At 47.0% G+C, this 16,693-nt stretch overlaps 1 protein-coding gene across 10 annotated transcripts in view; it reads left to right on the forward strand.

The window, feature by feature from the left end:
- The window catches only part of FLNB (filamin B), a 149,493-nt gene that overhangs the window by 84,726 nt on the left and 48,074 nt on the right, over positions 1-16,693 (forward strand). For all 10 annotated transcript variants that reach the window (XR_002337597.1, XR_002337598.1, XR_002337596.1 and 7 more), the window contains exons 12-21: positions 982-1,175; positions 2,374-2,487; positions 3,356-3,499; positions 3,747-3,870; positions 4,194-4,354; positions 5,486-5,576; positions 5,849-6,018; positions 11,224-11,341; positions 13,603-13,865; positions 15,537-16,134. Coding sequence is in view for 7 of the 10 variants with exons in the window: in XM_021069061.1 (XP_020924720.1) it covers positions 982-1,175; positions 2,374-2,487; positions 3,356-3,499; positions 3,747-3,870; positions 4,194-4,354; positions 5,486-5,576; positions 5,849-6,018; positions 11,224-11,341; positions 13,603-13,865; positions 15,537-16,134 (1,977 nt within the window). In the remaining 3 variants the exon portion in view is untranslated. The remainder of the gene's footprint in view (positions 1-981; positions 1,176-2,373; positions 2,488-3,355; positions 3,500-3,746; positions 3,871-4,193; positions 4,355-5,485; positions 5,577-5,848; positions 6,019-11,223; positions 11,342-13,602; positions 13,866-15,536; positions 16,135-16,693) is intronic.

Genomic DNA, 16,693 nt, shown 5'->3' on the forward strand with positions numbered 1-16,693 from the left:
TCTTTGGTTGCAACTATTTCACCCTGCCATTGCAGCATGAAAGCAACCACAGAAAATACATAAGTAAATGAGTATGGCTGTGTTCCCTATTTACACAAGCAAGCAGTGGATCAGATTTGGCACACTGGCCAAAGTTTGAAGACCTCTTTGCTATCGAACAAGCAAAAAAAGCTGATGAGCAAAGAGGGAAAAATAGGAAATCACATTTAATATTTCCTTCTAGAGAAATAATAAACATCTCACTATATATCCTTGCAAACTGGAAATAATATTAAGCCTTTCATGATATCCTTCCAGACTGTTTTTACTATACATGTGCAAACAAATACTGATCTGCTGCAAAAACATCTGGGGATAGCCTTTATATCTTTCTGCCTCAGACAGAGATAGGATATGTCTTATTTTTCCATGGTTTCCATGAAATTCCAGTGCACAGATATAGTTACTGTTAAGCTCTCCAGTTATTTCGAGTTTTGCTGTAAAAACAATGCTGACTATGTATCCCTGTATCTAACCATTTACACACATCCTTGATTATTTCCTTCAGAGAAAAGCCCAGAAGTGGATCTGGTGGGGTCAAAGAGTGGGCATTGTTTAAAGTTTTTGGCTCATATTGCCAACAGAAAGATTTGCTGGTTGACCTTCCTGTTCAATGATGTTTTTAAAAAGTCTGAGGAGTTCCCAGCAGGTTAAGGATCTGGCATTGCCACTACAGCTACTCAGGTCACTGCTGTGGCACAGATTTGATCCCTGGCCTGGGAATTTCTGCATGCCATGGACATGGCCCAAGAAAAGGTATAAAATCCAATTTTCCATCTCCCGTGAAGATGCAGTAGGCTGGGTTTTGTGGGAATAGGAGCCCAAATCTTCAGGCTAATACTTGATTTTTTTTAGGGAGGCACAGAGGGTGTGGGTTGGTAGTAACCTGGAATAAGGTACTTTCTACTGTGTAACCAGGGGTCCTCCCACCCCATCCCCCAGGGTTTGCCATTGAAGGCCCCTCCCAGGCAAAGATAGAGTATGACGACCAGAATGATGGCTCGTGTGATGTCAAGTACTGGCCCAAGGAGCCAGGTGAATATGCGGTTCACATCATGTGTGACGATGAAGACATCAAGGACAGTCCCTACATGGCCTTCATCCACCCGGCCTCAGGAGACTACAACCCGGATCTGGTGAGTCAACTTATCATGTTGACTCTCTCTTCTCTTCCCTGGCCCCTGGCCCTCTCCCCATTGCCCAGAGAGCTGCCTTGAGCAGCATGTGGAGAAATGGCAGAGAAGAGCCGTTAAGAGCTCAGGAAGGAAAAAGACCAGAATTAGAAGCCTAGTAGTACCTCTTAGTATATTTCTAAAATTGGGCAAGTAAACTTACCTCTCTGACTCTTAATATCTTCCTCTATAAAATGGGAAGGATAAACTGTCTGCTTCCTAGAGTTTCTGGCATGATTTGAGGAGGTAACATGAATAAAGACAGCCCTTAGGTGTTCCTGTTGTGCCTCAGCCAGTAAGGATCTGGTGGTGTTGCTACAGTGGCTATGGCATAGGTTCAATCTCAGTCTTGGGGATTTCTGCAGGCCATCAGGCACAACCAAAAAAAAAAAAAAAAAGAAAAAGAAAAACACAGCCCTTAGCACAGTGCCTGGCCCCCATAGAGGGCTCCATAAGCTGATATTTTCTTGCAACCTAGAGCCACTTTGGATAGGTATTGTTTTAGAGCCTCTTGATACAGTTATTCAGTCTTGCCACTTTATATAAGTTATTGCTTCAAGCTATTACATCATTAAAGATTTTTTTCTTCTTCCTAGCTTCCCTTCTCTTAAATTAGAAGTGTTTGCAGTATTTTCAAGAGCTTCTCTCTGCTTTTTAGCAGGCTGATTAAGTCTGAGCCAGCATAGCTGACAGGAGGAAGCCCCTCCCCCAACCATGTGCATTCCTCATGGACACCTGACAGTAGGCTGACATCAGTCCAGGCTTGTAGCAACTGCTGGTCCTTTACTGTCTGGGAGCTGCAAACTTTTGGAATGTTGTCAGCAGGAAAGGTTCTGAGCCCCCTCAAAGCAAGAGCATTGAAACTAGACATGGCTGGAGGTCCCTGCCCTAGTTACTGCACGTCTCTAAATCAGCCCAGATCAAGACAGGGAACACATGCTAGTTTGGGACCTGGTTTTACAGAGGTTTTCTCCTGCATGAAAGGTTAATGATTCCGCTTTTTTTTTTTTTTTTTTAAGTGCCAGCCTTCTTTAGTATTTTCCTTCCCATATCTATGCACAGTTGTGCTCTTCCCCATTCTGCGGTTACCCATCTTCTGACGGGGACTGTAGTTAGGGGCATTACACGGAAGGAGAAATCACTATTGGTTCTTTGCCCCCAGGTGCAAGCATACGGACCAGGTTTGGAGAAATCTGGCTGCATTGTCGACAACCTGGCAGAGTTCACTGTAGATCCTAAGAATGCTGGAAAAGCTCCCTTAAAGATACTGGCTCAGGTAGGTTTCTAGGGGGCCACAGGTAGGTAACAGGATACATCAAGTCACTCAGTCCACCTGATCCTCAGTTTTCCTTATCCACACATTGTGAATAAGAATATCTATCTCATGGGGTTTATGTGAGGACTAAACAAGATTCTAACATGTAAAGTGGGCCGCTTTTCTCATTTTTATGATTTATATTCTGTGGAAGTAAGGCTTGATTGTTTCAAATCTCCCACAAATGTCCTTCAGGGTGGCTGAAGCTACCTAGTCTGTGAAGGGAAGATTTGTAAATAGGCGTTTATCAAATATGTTCATCTTAATTGAATTTGGCCCAAGGATTTAAATGCAGGAACTAAAATTAAGTATTGAGTGGCCATGGTCACTTTTGGGGCTATTTTGTCTTTCTTTTCTTTTTTTTTTTTTTTTGTCTTTTGTCTTTTTAGGGCCGCACTCACTGCAAATGGAGATTCCCAGGCTAGGGTTCTTATTGGAGCTACAGCTGCTGGCCTATGCCACAGCCAGAACATGCCAGATCTGAGCCGCATCTGCGATCTACACCACATCTCACGGCAGCGCTGGATCCTCAACCCACTAAGCAAGGCCAGGGATCGAACCCGCAACTTCGTGGTTCCCAGTTGGATTTGTTTCTGCTGCACCACCACGGGAACTCCAGGAGCCATTTTCTCTTAGTAATTAAAAATTAATAAATGTATGTAGTATCACATCACTTGTCACTGTATTGTGAGAACGTGGCATTTCCTAGTTGCTGCATCTAATTTTGTTGGATGGTTGTGTGGTGACTTGGTTATTTTGGGAGGCTGCAGCAGCCCTGTTAGATGGAGACAGCGTGAGGGCTCTGTTCTTAGCCCCTGCTCTTTTGCAGGATGGGGAAGGCCAGCCCATTGACATCCAGATGAAGAGCCGGATGGATGGCACATACGCCTGCTCGTACACCCCAGTTAAGCCCATCAAGCACACCATTGCTGTGGTCTGGGGAGGTGTCAACATCCCGAACAGCCCTTACAGGGTAGGTTGTGAGGTGAAATCCTGGTCGTGGTATGAAAAACCCTGATCCTGAGGCACGTCTGGGCTTTATGCCTGATGGCCAAGACAGATAGATGGAAAGAACCATGCTTGATGTGCCTGGGAGGATGGAGTGGCCCAAAAGGCCGAGTGCTCTAGATTGCCCGGAAGTAAAATGTTATAACGTCTGTGTCTTTACTCGGTCCCTGTGGAGGAGACTTTGATGACACCTTTCTCCCTGTCCTCTCTAGGTCAACATCGGGCAGGGTAGCCATCCCCAGAAGGTCAAAGTGTTTGGGCCAGGAGTGGAGCGAAGTGGACTGAAGGCAAATGAGCCTACTCACTTCACAGTGGACTGTACCGAGGCTGGGGAAGGTGAGAGGGGGGCTTCACCCAATGCAGTGACTGTTGCTTCTTAGGCAGTGAACTTTGAACCAGGAAATGCTCCACCTGAATAGGTAATTGTTCATCTAATGAGCCTCTGTGTCAGTTCTGTGATGATAGTCTTACTGATCCTCCATCCCTTCTTCATAACTGTGACTTAACACCTTTCCTTTCTCAGGGTTTGGTTTTTTTTTTTTTTTTTTTAAACTGGAAACTTCCCAATTGCTTTTCTAGAGTGTTAGCCTGAGCTGGAAGTGATTGCATGGAACATGTTCTTTCTTGTAAACCGGTGCTAATAAGCTGGTCTGTTCCAGGTGATGTCAGTGTTGGCATTAAATGTGATGCCCGAGTGTTAAGTGAGGATGAGGAAGATGTGGATTTTGACATTATTCACAACGCCAATGACACATTTACAGTAAAGTATGTGCCTCCTGCTGCTGGGCGATACACAATCAAAGTCCTCTTTGCCTCTCAGGTATGTGTTTAGCTTTTTCTGGCCGTTTGTGGGCATATTTCTTTTTTGTGCTTCTAGTGACAGGGCAGGTGTGTTGAGAACTCTTCACAGTAGTTTTCTTCTCTGGTTCCTTGAAAGCAAGGAAAAAAAAAAAAAAGACCCAGAACTAAAATTTTACAAAAGTGAAATTTTAGTTTCTAATGAAAGTGGAACCATATATTCAGTGGTTAAAAGCCAGGCTCTGGAAAGAAATTAGTTGTTATAATCTTCTGGTGGCTAAGTGGATTAAAGATCTGGTGCTGTCACTGCTATGGTTTGAATCGCTGCTGTGACTCAGGTTTGATCCCTGGCCGAGGAACTTCCATATGACGCAGGTACGGCCAAAAAAAAAGAAAAAAGAATAATAATACAGATGTAGGTTTTCTATATCCAGAATATCTAGATATGTTCTACTTAAGTCTTTAAAATGAGGACCTTGGCATTAGCTTTTAAATTTTTACAGGGAGAGAAGTTTAAAAATTTCAGATTGAGTTCATATTTACATGAGATAAGACAGGAAGAGCAGAACCCTAAAACAGGGACTGGTGGAATCCTGGTGATTCAAATTCACTTACATAAAGATGAGGGCTCTGCCAAAACATAATGGTTTTGAGCCAGCCAAATCCACTTTACCTTTTCTGCCTTTATTCTGACAGTCTGCAGCATTCTTTTTGGAGAATTATAATCACTGCATTTCTAATCAGTTCCTTGCACTCCTCAAACTGGAGCACTCTGTTATCCCTGGAGAACATTTCTTTGCTCTGACTCCATGTATTATTGTTTGGGGTTTTATTCTTAGTAGTATTTTTGCATACCAAGTACTCAGAATTTGGTGTGAAATTCTGAGAGTTGTCAGAGTTAGATTTCGTTTGTGGGAAGCCATCCTTTTACTGATGTCAGGCTCCAGGCATTCCTGAGCGACCTCTGATGGCCCTTACCTTAGCATCAGTGACTTCTGATGCTAGCATGTGAAAACCTAATCATTGGTAGCAGAGGTTTGCTCCCTACCTGCTAGAGTGGAAGGACCCCCGACCCTGCCTTTGCTTTGGCAAAGGGCTAAGTTCAGGCAGTTGCTTCAGGGACTTTCCTCCTGAGACAGTGTTTCTGCTCCAGGAAATCCCCGCCAGCCCTTTCCGAGTCAGAGTTGACCCTTCCCACGATGCCAGCAAAGTGAAGGCAGAAGGTCCAGGACTCAGCAAATCAGGTAAGAGGGCGTGTGTGCTCGAGGGCAACCTGGAGGCATTGGGAACAGTTGGCCTGGGGGCTATGAGCCACTCACCACCCTCCTCCCGGCCCCCCACCAGAGCAGGTGCTACAGTTCAGCAAGGGCCTGAGCTGCAGGGCAGTGGCTGAGTGCCAGCCCCTGTCTCCACCTAGTGCCTTGCTAGAGCTGGTGCCCATGAACTTGTCAGACTGGTTTCAAAAGGGAAATCCCTCCAGCTGGGACTGTCTCCTCACCTCATTGTCTCCTCCCAGGTGTGGAAAACGGGAAACCGACCCACTTTACTGTCTACACCAAAGGGGCTGGAAAAGCCCCACTCAACGTGCAGTTCAGCAGCCCCCTTCCTGGCGACGCGGTGAAGGATTTGGATGTCATCGATAATTATGACTACTCCCACACCGTCAAATACACTCCCACCCAGCAGGTAGGGTCCCTCCCCCTCGTGCTGGGCCGGGTCACTTTGGACATCAGGTCTATGCTCTGACCTGTGCTCACCAAAAGACTGGCTGGTTACATCAGGAGGGCCTGAAAAATTCCCCAAGAGCAAACAGAAAACTAGCCAAATTCTACTCCCCCTCCCCTCAACTTCCCACCTCAGTTTTGGGTTTTAGCAGAGAAATGCTAAATTCTTAAAAATAAACCTAATATCTGCCTCTGTTTTATATACATTCTCTCATCCTTACCAGCTGCCTTTTTATCTTTTATTAGTTACTCACAGGGAAAGAATTGCCACACCTTTGTCCTTGTTGGCCCTTTTACCTTAGTTTACCCTTTTTACAAGGTGATATAGGGGTCTTTGTCAAAGAGCCTTTGGTTCCTCAGGCCTGAAATACCACTTCAAGCACTAAATTATTCCCTTTTACGATCTAGGCTGCTTTGCTCTGATTGTTTTAGACAGTAAGGGCCTACAAAACTGCCACTTTGGGGAGTTGCACTGTGGCTCAGTGGACGCTAACCTGACTAATATCCATGAGGATGTGGGTTCGATCCCTGGCCTCGCTCAGTGGGATAAGGATCCGGTGTTGCTGTGAGCTGTTGTATAGGTCACAGATGCGGCTCAGATCTGGCATTGCTGTGGCTGTGGTATAGGCCAGCAGCTGCAGCTCTGTTTGGACCCTAACCTGAGAACTTCTGTATCCCGCAGGTGCAGCCATTAAAAAAAAAAAAGACAAAACAAAACACGATACTGCCTCTCTGTATGAATTTGTGTTTACTTGTTTAAAATTTTATTTTGCTTCATGTTCATCCATACCTCTAGGGTCTAAGGAGCACATACTCCTTTAGAAAAGCCTGGATTCCACTACTGATGCATAGTGTTCTAAACAGTCATTCCAAACCTCTGAGATGCCTCCATTCTTGAACAAGAGTCTGTTCCCCTCCCACACACCAGCACCACCCCCATCATGTGAGAAATGCATTTATAAGAGAGGAAGGGTGATGATTTCTGCAGAAGCACTGTTTGAGAAGCAGCACTCCTGCCTGGGGCCCTCTTGTGAGGAGCTGCCACAGTAGAGCAGTGCAGTGCCGATGGAGAATGGTGGAGGTGTCCCCTTATGCTGGGCACTACACATCCTCGGAGACAGAATCTTTACCATGAGAACTTCCCTGGCATTCGGAAGTTCTGTTTGTGGGTGGCCTCTTACCTGCAGACGTACTTCTTCCTGTGGTTTCTTTTGTCCTAACAAGGGTTCCTGATTAGTAATGGCAAAACGAATACTTCTGTAGATGAATACCATTTTGTCACCAGGCCTCAGTGCTAAGCAGGTAATTCTTTTCCTGCTGATGCTTATCAGGACTGGTGGGAGCCTTACCGCTGGCCACGCCAGCTTGAAAGCATCTTTGTTGTCAATTCTCTGCTTTCCTTAGGAGAAGTTCCTAGAAAGCATGGCCATGCTCAGTGATCAAGATCACAAGATCCTTGACTCTTCCAAAAATATTCTGAGACTCTTGCTCGATCCTATATCTATATACCTTTTTTGTGTTTCAGCTGAGCTGCTAGAAAGTGGTTGCAGACATTAGGACAAGCTCAGATTTTGACCTGCACACCCAGAAGGGACTTGAGGACCCACTGCCCTTGGATGCCCCCAGCTCCCAGTCGAGGTGGAGGTCAAGGTTGGGAGCTCAGTCCTGTTTTGTTATATTTCAAAAGGTAGCTAGAATGGAAGGCAATCTACTTCAGAGTCTTACTCCAAGGTCAAGTTCATCCATTTCTCTGATGGTAACAGGTTTTGAGGGCTATTGGCATACTTGGTGGCCTCTTGGGGCTACTTGTGCAAATGCTATCAGTCTCTGCCCCTAGCTTGATGCCTCCATGGTGCCTCTCCTGTCCTTCTTATTTGTTGTTTAAAGTGAGGTTTACTGTTTTACATTTTGCACAACCTGCAATTCTGCCTGTTTCTCTATGGCAAAAAAAAAAAAAAAGAAAAAAAAAAAAGAAAAAGAAAAATAATTATTTTCCTAGATTGTGAATTCTCAAGCATAGGATATCATGTCCTGCATATCATTCCATCCCCAGCCCTGATGCTGTAGGTGCTTTGTATGGATGTGTGGCCGAATGCGTGAATAAAATGAAGTGGCACCTCCACTCACAAGCAGAAACAATATGAGAACTTTGTAACCTGGTAGCAGAGTGCGGCCAACACATCCTCATTTTTCTTTGAACTCTGGTTTCTGAAGGGCAGGTAACAGCTCAAGATGGAGTTAAAAATAAGTGTGCCTTTTGAGCTCTGCTCTTGGATGTGGTTATGAGGCAGGTGTCAGCCCAGAAAGCTATGCAGGGCTACTTTGCAGGCTGCTGCCCAAAGGCACACCTTCTTCTGGTGGTTTTAAGGATCAAGATCTAGAACTTTGGGAGTTCCCGTTGTGGTACAGCGGAAATGAATATGACTAGAAACCATGAGGTTGTGGGTTCGATCCCTGGCTTCACTCAGTGGGTTAAGGATCTGGCGTTGCTGTGGCTGTTGAGTAGGCCCACAGCTGTAGCTCCAATTAGACCCCTAGCCTGGGAACCTCCATATGCCATGGGTACACCCCATCCCCCCAAAAAAAGAGTCTGGAACTTTGGAGAAATGCAGCTGCTGAGTGTGTGTCTTGGTGAACCCTTCACCCTCACATTTTGGGCTGTTGGCTCCTTTCTCCCTGACATCTGCAGGCTCCTGCTGTCCCCTGCAGGGGCCCCAGGCCACAGCTTGCCTCCTGCAGTGGACCAGTGATAGATGTTGCAGGTTGATCATGTTAGTTCTTCTCAGAAGACAGTGGTCAGATTTTTGGCCTCAGAGGGGAGAGGACTCATTGGGCTGGTGCATTCATGCCCCAGCTGATCTCCCAGAGGTCAGATAAAGGCTTGACTTTATAGAAGGGCCACTATGCAATACCCGTCTTTCAGGAGGATTTTGCCTTCTGTGCTTTTGATTGTCTGTGGCCTCAGTGGCTTTAGTTTCTCACCCCAAGCTTCCCTGAACAGAGTGATTGGAGGGAGTGGAGGCAACAACTTCCTGATATGCTGAGTCCAGAGACACTGGGTACTGCAGACCCCATGTGCTGCTGTGGCACCTTTAGGAAGCCCCCAGAGCTTACCGCGCCTCACAGGAGAGCAGCCTTTCCCTTGATGTTATTACTGCTGGTAACCGTGGCTGTCATAGGTGGAGGGGTTTATCCATGGCTCTCTTGGTCCTGTCCTCACGGGCCTCATACAGAATTAGGTTAAAGTCTCAGAAGCATGTAGTGGGGAAAGAATAAAACTGTCCAGCCACCAGCAAAATCTGTGAAATGCCCAGACCTCCCTACTTCCTCACCCTCTGCGAAAACACACAAGCTGTTCCTTTGCTGGGGCCTCAGAGAAAACCTTAAAATGCTCCAGGCTATCTGAGGTATAAATCTCTAAGCTTTCTTCCTCCTCCTTGTTAGGTTATTTAAGGTAGAGTTAATTTCCTACCTGAGTTTTGCTTCCTTAGGTGGTTTATGATGGTTAATGAGAATGTTTTCTTTTATGGGAAGAGCAGGCTTAAGTGAAAGGATTTTCCCCTCTCTCTTGGGCACTTCAGAGAGGCAGTCAGATAACTTTTTTTTTTTTTCCCCACAGCAGAACCTTTATTTTATTTTATTTATTTATTTATTTCTTGTCTTTTTTGCTATTTCTTTGGGCCGCTCCCGTGGCATATGGAGGTTCCCAGGCTAGGGGTTGAATCGGAGCTGTAGCCACTGGCCTACGCCAGAGCCACAGCAACGCTGGATCCGAGTCGCGTCTGCAACCTACACCATAGCTCATGGCAACGCCGGATCGTTAACCAACTGAGCAAGGGCAGGAACCGAACCCACTACCTCATGGTTCCTAGTCGGATTTGTTAACCACTGTGCCACGACGGGAACTCCGGTCAGATAACTTCTAATGGGTGATGGAGAAGGCTATTCAGGACCCTTGGTTAGCTGGGAGGCCTGGTCCTCGAGGAATGAGGGTTTGGGGATAAACCATCAGGAGAGTTGGCCTGTTGGGAAGTCCAGGATCGCTGACATAGCACATCAATCCCTGCTCTGTTGAATGCAACCCACGTCCGATTTACTGAGGGAGTGGTGGGGGTGGAGCCACTGGGTTTTCGTGCAGTGCTAATGCAGCCTGGAAAATCAATTCTACCTTCTTCATTGATGCAACCAATTTTTGTCTTGGCTTTGCTCTCCTTTATTACAAAAGGAATGTTAGAAAATATTCATAGGCCAAAAGCTACACCCTTTTTTAACACTGGATCCACAACAGCTTTCAGCAGGGGCTGAATGCCAGCCTGTTCCTCTGTTCCAGCAGGGAACCATCCCTCCCCCTCCTTGCTTCTTTCCCTCCCACATCCTCTTACGTGATGCCCAGGCATTTGAGGCGAGGGGGACCTTAATCTACTGAGACAGCTGTGGGCTTTCATGGAGCCGTGGTTTAGAGGCAGGGGATTCAGCCGACCGTGGAGAGAGGAAGCCAGTAATGAGTGGGCCAGGACTGGCCGTTCTGTGCCTCGCAGCCACCATGGCTGCTGGTGAGGGGCCTGCCAAGCCCACAGGCCCAGTCTGCCTTCACATTGGCAACTCTTTTTTTCTTGACATAGATGCAGGAGTTTAGATGCTGTGCAGTGGTCTTAGGAGGCCCAGGCAAACTTTGCAAATCCGTGTTGCAGCCTGGTGGCCTGAAATTGATTCCCAGGACATGGACAAAAATGATTTTGTTGTATTAGAGGCTCCCAGGTCCCCTTGCTTTGCCTATCGCCAGGGCTGTTGGTGTACTGGGTGGGAGGGAGCTGCTAGGACTTGGGTTCAGATGCCAGGGTTGTGAGGCCCAGCTCTCATACTTGGAGCAAGTGACTTTACCTCCCTGAGCTGTAATTTCCTTTCTGGAAAAATGGTGATGGGAGTGGGAACCACCCCTTAGGGCCATTTTGAGACTGAATTGAGGAAATGCTTAAAAATACAAGCACGGTATGCTAATTCTTACTATGGGGCCAGAAACTTAGAGAAATATGCATGAGATGCTTTGTAAATTGGCCAGAGTCATATACCCTGCATCTCTGGGAAGAATTAAAGTTCCAGAAGGCAGGTTTAAACACCAAGTTAGTGTGTTTAAACAGAACACCTGTGGTTTTCTCTCTCGTTCCAGGGCACCATGCAGGTTCTGGTTACATATGGCGGCGATCCTATCCCCAAAAGCCCTTTCACTGTGGGTGTGGCTGCTCCACTGGATCTGAGCAGGATCAAAGTCAATGGGCTGGAAAACAGTAAGTGCATCAGAATGGAGAGGGGAAAGGGCCAGTGAAGAGCAGTTAGATTCCCTTCAAAAGACAGTTTGCACAGAAGCAAATTCTGCCTTCAGAAACTTTGCAGTCATACAGACTTGGATCTGAAGTAGGGCCCTGCCATGGAGTTGCTCCTGCCTGCTACTTAACATGCCCCTTAACCTCACCAAGCCTCTGTTTTTTCATTTGCACAGCAGAGACCAGGGGAAGAAGACTCAAAGGAATATTGTGAGAATTAAGTGAACTAATAATTAGGGGCTGGCTCATAGTCAGCCCTCAGGAACTGCTGGCATCACAGCAAAGGTTTTTATGACAGAGAATTTGGGGCATGTTGCTTTCCGGCAAATTTCTATTGTGCCACCTATCCTTGGCCACTGAGTTGACATTAGCGACAACATTCAAGCATAAAAGCCAGCTCCTGGGCACTCAGAAACCACAGCTACAATGGGTCCCCAACCCTCATCCAAATACTCATTTAGCCTATGAGGTGTCTTATTAGTACAAGCTCATTTCAATTAACTTTTTTTTTTAAATTTTACTCCTTTTTTTTGGTCCATGCTCACAGCATGTGGAAGTTCCTGGGCCAAGGATTGAGTCCAGGCCACGGCTATAACCACCAGAGCCACAGCACTGGATCCTTAACCTGCTGAGCCACAAGGGAACTCCTGTTTAACTTTTTTTACTTCTGGAAATTTTCTAATGTATGCAAGTAAAGAGAATAGTAGGATAGGAACACTGTACTTTTCGTTCAGCTTCTCACGTTTAGCGTGTGATCATGAAATTTTTTTTACACAAGTAATAACAAAAACCCGTTTGTCATCTTAAAAACATCACAGTTAAAAGTCAGTTCCATTTAACCATCATCCCCTCCCCCCAGGGTTAAACCAAGTGACCGGTTCAGTTTTGATTCTTCCACATCATCTTTCTGCATCTGTACTTAACTATGTGCCAGCAGAAAGCATTCAGCAATGTTTATTTTGCATTAAAGTTACCCTGCTATACCAGTATGTCTCTGGCCTGCCTTCTTGCGTCAGTGTATCTTGGAGAATGTTCACACTTACATCTTCTCATTGGCATTAGCTGCCGAATGGCCCCAGCCTGGCTGCACTTGAGAGTCAAATTCAGTATGATCAGTGCATACCTTAGGGCAAGCCTCTTATTCAACCTGTGAGTTTTTCTCCAGGTCTCAGTGGGATCCTTGGTGAGCACCTTCGATGCCCTCTGACCAAAATGTACATGTTGTGAGTGAGGCCAGCTCCAGGGGCTCTGAAGCAAGAGCTCTAGGCTGGCTTTTGTCCCTGGGGAGCAGCCAGCTCTGAGCCTAAATAAGAACAGTCACAGTCCAGCCCTTCACGTGTCCCCTTGTTAACACCTTTCTCCAAGCCACCAAGCGTTTTGACTCTAGACTGGGACAAGCACTATGTCACTTAGGAAGGCTTTGGGATGTGGAGCTCCAAGGCCTTTTTGCTTATGGCTTGGCACTGTTGATCTTGACAGTCCCTAGATTGCCCAAGTCAGGATTTCCTCAGGGGCAGGGGGAGGGTGGTGGCAGTGGGCCCTAGGCTCCCAGTGCTTTTGATTTGGTTCAAGTCCTTCCTTGTTTTGATCAAATGTAACACATGGGTTTTCTGTAGCCCTGCTTTGCAGAGACCTTTCAAGTATCAACACGGTACAGGGAGTCAGTTCTCAGCAGTCCAGACTTGCTTCCATGCCCCTGCATTGGCCAGTTCTCTTACTTTTACCTTCTTGGCTGCAGGTTTGAATGTGCTGCCAAGAGTTAGTAAATAAAACATTGGCTCCTGGGAGTGTTTTGATATAAAGTTAACACCAAAAGTAAGTAAAGAAGAGGACAGCCGTCAGGTTATGAGTTACTGCAGTTCATGGGGTCATGTCAGTTTAGATTTGAGTCCCAGCTTTGTAGTCTGCTAGATATGTACCCCCAGACAAGTCACTTAAGCCATCTGAGCCTTAGTTTCTCCATCTGTTACATCCCTTGGTTACTAATAAGTCCTCTGTAGGGTTGTGATGAAAATTAGAGATGATGTGTCATCTCACTCTGGTAAGGAAAGAGCACTCTGATAGTTGTTATTGAGGCTGATAACTCTCACCCAGTCTTGCCTCTTGTTCTGCATCAGCCATGAATTGTCGTGGAAGCTGAGAAAACATGTCCAAGGAACTATCACTGCTCTTGGTGGTTTTGCTGCTGGGCCAGCTCATCCCTTTGGCTTGTTTCCCTTTGCTAGGAGTCGAAGTTGGGAAGGATCAGGAGTTCGCCATTGATACCAGAGGGGCTGGAGGCCAGGGGAAGCTGGACGTGACGATCCTGAGCCCCTCGAGGAAGGTTGTGCCATGTCTGGTGGCGCCTGTGGCGGGCCGGGAGAGCAGCACGGCCAAGTTCATACCCCGAGAGGAGGGGCTGTACGCTGTCGATGTGACCTACGATGGACACCCTGTGCCTGGGAGCCCTTACATGGTGGAGGCCTCACTGCCGCCTGATCCCACCAAGGTCAGCTTTCCTTTTTCTTCCAGAATTTGACCTCTGTTGGCAGATACAACACCTCAGTTAGTCCTTCTCTGGTTCTGCCTGGTGAAGACCTGTCAGAAGTTTCTGTTGTTGCTCAGCAGTAATGAGGTCAACTAGTATCCATGAGGATGTGGGGTCAGTCCCTGGTCCTGCTCAGTGGGTTAAGGATCTGGCATTGCCGTGAGCTGTGGTGTAAGTCACAGGCATGGCTTAGATCCACCGTTGTTGTGGCTGTGGTGTTGATCAGCAGCTGTAGCTCCAATTCGGCCCCCAGCCTGGGAACTTCCATATGCTGCAGGTATGGCCCTAAAAAAATAAAACAAAAAAAAAAAGAAGATGGTTTTGTGCTGACAGTCAGTTCTCAGTGGTTGACCAGAGTTTTCTCTCCTGCAAACCCCTACACCTCCTCATGCTCTGGCTGTCAGGCTTTGGTGAGGGTCTCTGGTCCTTCATTTGTCAGCTTCAGGTGAGCCTGTAAGGGTGAGGTGAGATGGTGGGTATGGGGGCCTCAGTCTGAAGTCAGGCACACACAGTGAGCTTACCCTGCACAAGCGATTATAATGCAGTATAAAAAATATACTATTTTCATTCTCTTTTACTCCCAGGAGCCTCAAATCAAGGGTTTTAGCATATTCCCAGTGTCCCTAATGGCATGAATCCTACAAAAACTGTCTTATTTGTTGAACCAGAGATGAAAGCTTCATCCCCTCTCTTCTAAAAATTTTAGTTGGGGTTTTGTTTATTTGTTTTGTTTTATGGCTGTACCTGCAGCATATAGAAGTTCGAGGGCCAGGGGTCAAGTTGGAGCTGTAGCTTTCAGCCTATGCCACAGCCGTGGCAACACTAGATCTGAGCCACATCTGCTCTGGCACAGCTTGCAGCAATAGCAGATCTTTAACGCACGGAGCAAGGCCAGGGATCGAACCTGCATCCTCATGGATACTAATCAGGTTTTTAACCCGCTGAGCCACACCAGGAAGTCCTAGGGTTTTTTGGTTTTGGTTTTGTTGTTAATTAGATTTTATTCTGCAGAACAATTTTAAGTTCATAGTAAAATAGAAAGGAAGGCACAGAGATTTCCCACATACCTCCTTCCTCCCATCAGGTTTAACCTCCCCGATACCCCTCCCCACCCCAACCCAAGTTCTGACTTGTTGTAACTGATGAACATATATCAACATCATTGTCACCCAAAGTCCGTAGTTTACATTAGGGTCCACTCTTGGTGTTGTACACTCTTTGGATCAGGGAAAACGTAGAATGACATGGATTCACCAGGTCAGTTTTTTATTATGCAGAATTTGTTGAGGGAGGTATAGCAACCACAGCTACAGCAAGGTCCATAGAAGCCACTCTACCAGTGCTCGAGCCAGGAAACCTGAGCGTGTCTGTTGGACTGAATGTTAGGTGTCCAGCTCCAGCCCTTGAACCAAGCCTGGCAGAAGAGAGGGAAGGCATGCCTCTGCTGTGCCCTCCCCAGCCATTTGCAGCATCCGCTGTGTGTGTTACAACTCTAATGGGAGTGTGGCACAAGTTAGCCCCAGGGACGAGGACCACTTCATCCAGAGGCAGCTCAGAACTGATTGCAGGCTTGGGTGTTGAAAGTGATAGCAGCATCATGCAGAGTCTGACATGTATTCTTTATTCAAATAGGTGAAGGCGCATGGTCCCGGCCTTGAAGGCGGTCTTGTGGGGAAGCCTGCTGAGTTCACCATCGACACCAAAGGAGCTGGAACTGGAGGTTTGGGCTTAACCGTGGAAGGTCCATGCGAGGCCAAAATCGAATGCTCGGACAATGGTGATGGGACCTGCTCCGTCTCCTACCTGCCCACAAAGCCCGGGGAGTACTTCGTCAACATCCTCTTTGAAGAAGTCCACATACCTGGTTCTCCTTTCAAAGCCGACATTGAAATGCCATTCGACCCCTCTAAAGTCGTGGCGTCAGGCCCAGGGCTTGAGCATGGGAAAGTGGGCGAGGCCGGGCTGCTTAGCGTGGACTGTTCAGAAGCGGGGCCAGGGACCCTGGGCCTGGAGGCTGTCTCCGACTCGGGAGCGAAAGCAGAAGTCTGTATTGAGAACAACAAAGACGGCACCTACGCGGTGACCTACGTGCCCCTGACTGCGGGCATGTACACACTGACCATGAAGTATGGTGGTGAACTGGTGCCGCACTTCCCCGCCAGGGTCAAGGTGGAGCCTGCCGTGGACACCAGCCGGGTCAAAGTCTTTGGGCCAGGAATTGAAGGAAAAGGTGAGTTTCTTGAGAAAGAAAGAGGCTGCCAATGTGATAGGGGACTTAGCAGAAATTCCAGAGAGGGCTACAAACTCCCTCGCCTATGGGGTCAGGTCAGGTAGAGGAAAAGTCACCTGCGGCCTCTGCATCAGGGAGTGGGATTGGGGACCAAAGCCAAGGGGGTGAGGACCCCGCCTTTTTTTCTTCATTTTCCCAGCACTGTCAGCAGATTTCTACCTGCCACTCCCCCCTCCCTTTTTTCCCTGGTAAAACTAGCAATCCTGGTTTTTATGTGGGAAAAAGTGCATTTTTGGCACTTACTTGAAAAAGGTTTAAAATGTGCTGCTGGCTAATACCACGCGTGCTATCTGTCTTTACCCTTTAACCTGTCCTGATCCCAACTTCATCCCAAGCAGTGTGCAGATATTGGGTTGTCACTCAGCCAGGGGTGCCCTGCAAGAAGCTTCTTTTGCCAGGGGTTTGGGGGTAAGGTGGCTTTTAGTATTCCTGATTTTGAGTCAGATAAACCAATAGTTTGCTGTCTCTGAAACCAAACGATGTGTTCTAAAGTGCTGAG

The sequence above is a fragment of the Sus scrofa genome, chromosome 13, assembly GCF_000003025.6.
Source record: "Sus scrofa isolate TJ Tabasco breed Duroc chromosome 13, Sscrofa11.1, whole genome shotgun sequence".
NCBI classification, from domain to species: domain Eukaryota; kingdom Metazoa; phylum Chordata; class Mammalia; order Artiodactyla; family Suidae; genus Sus; species Sus scrofa.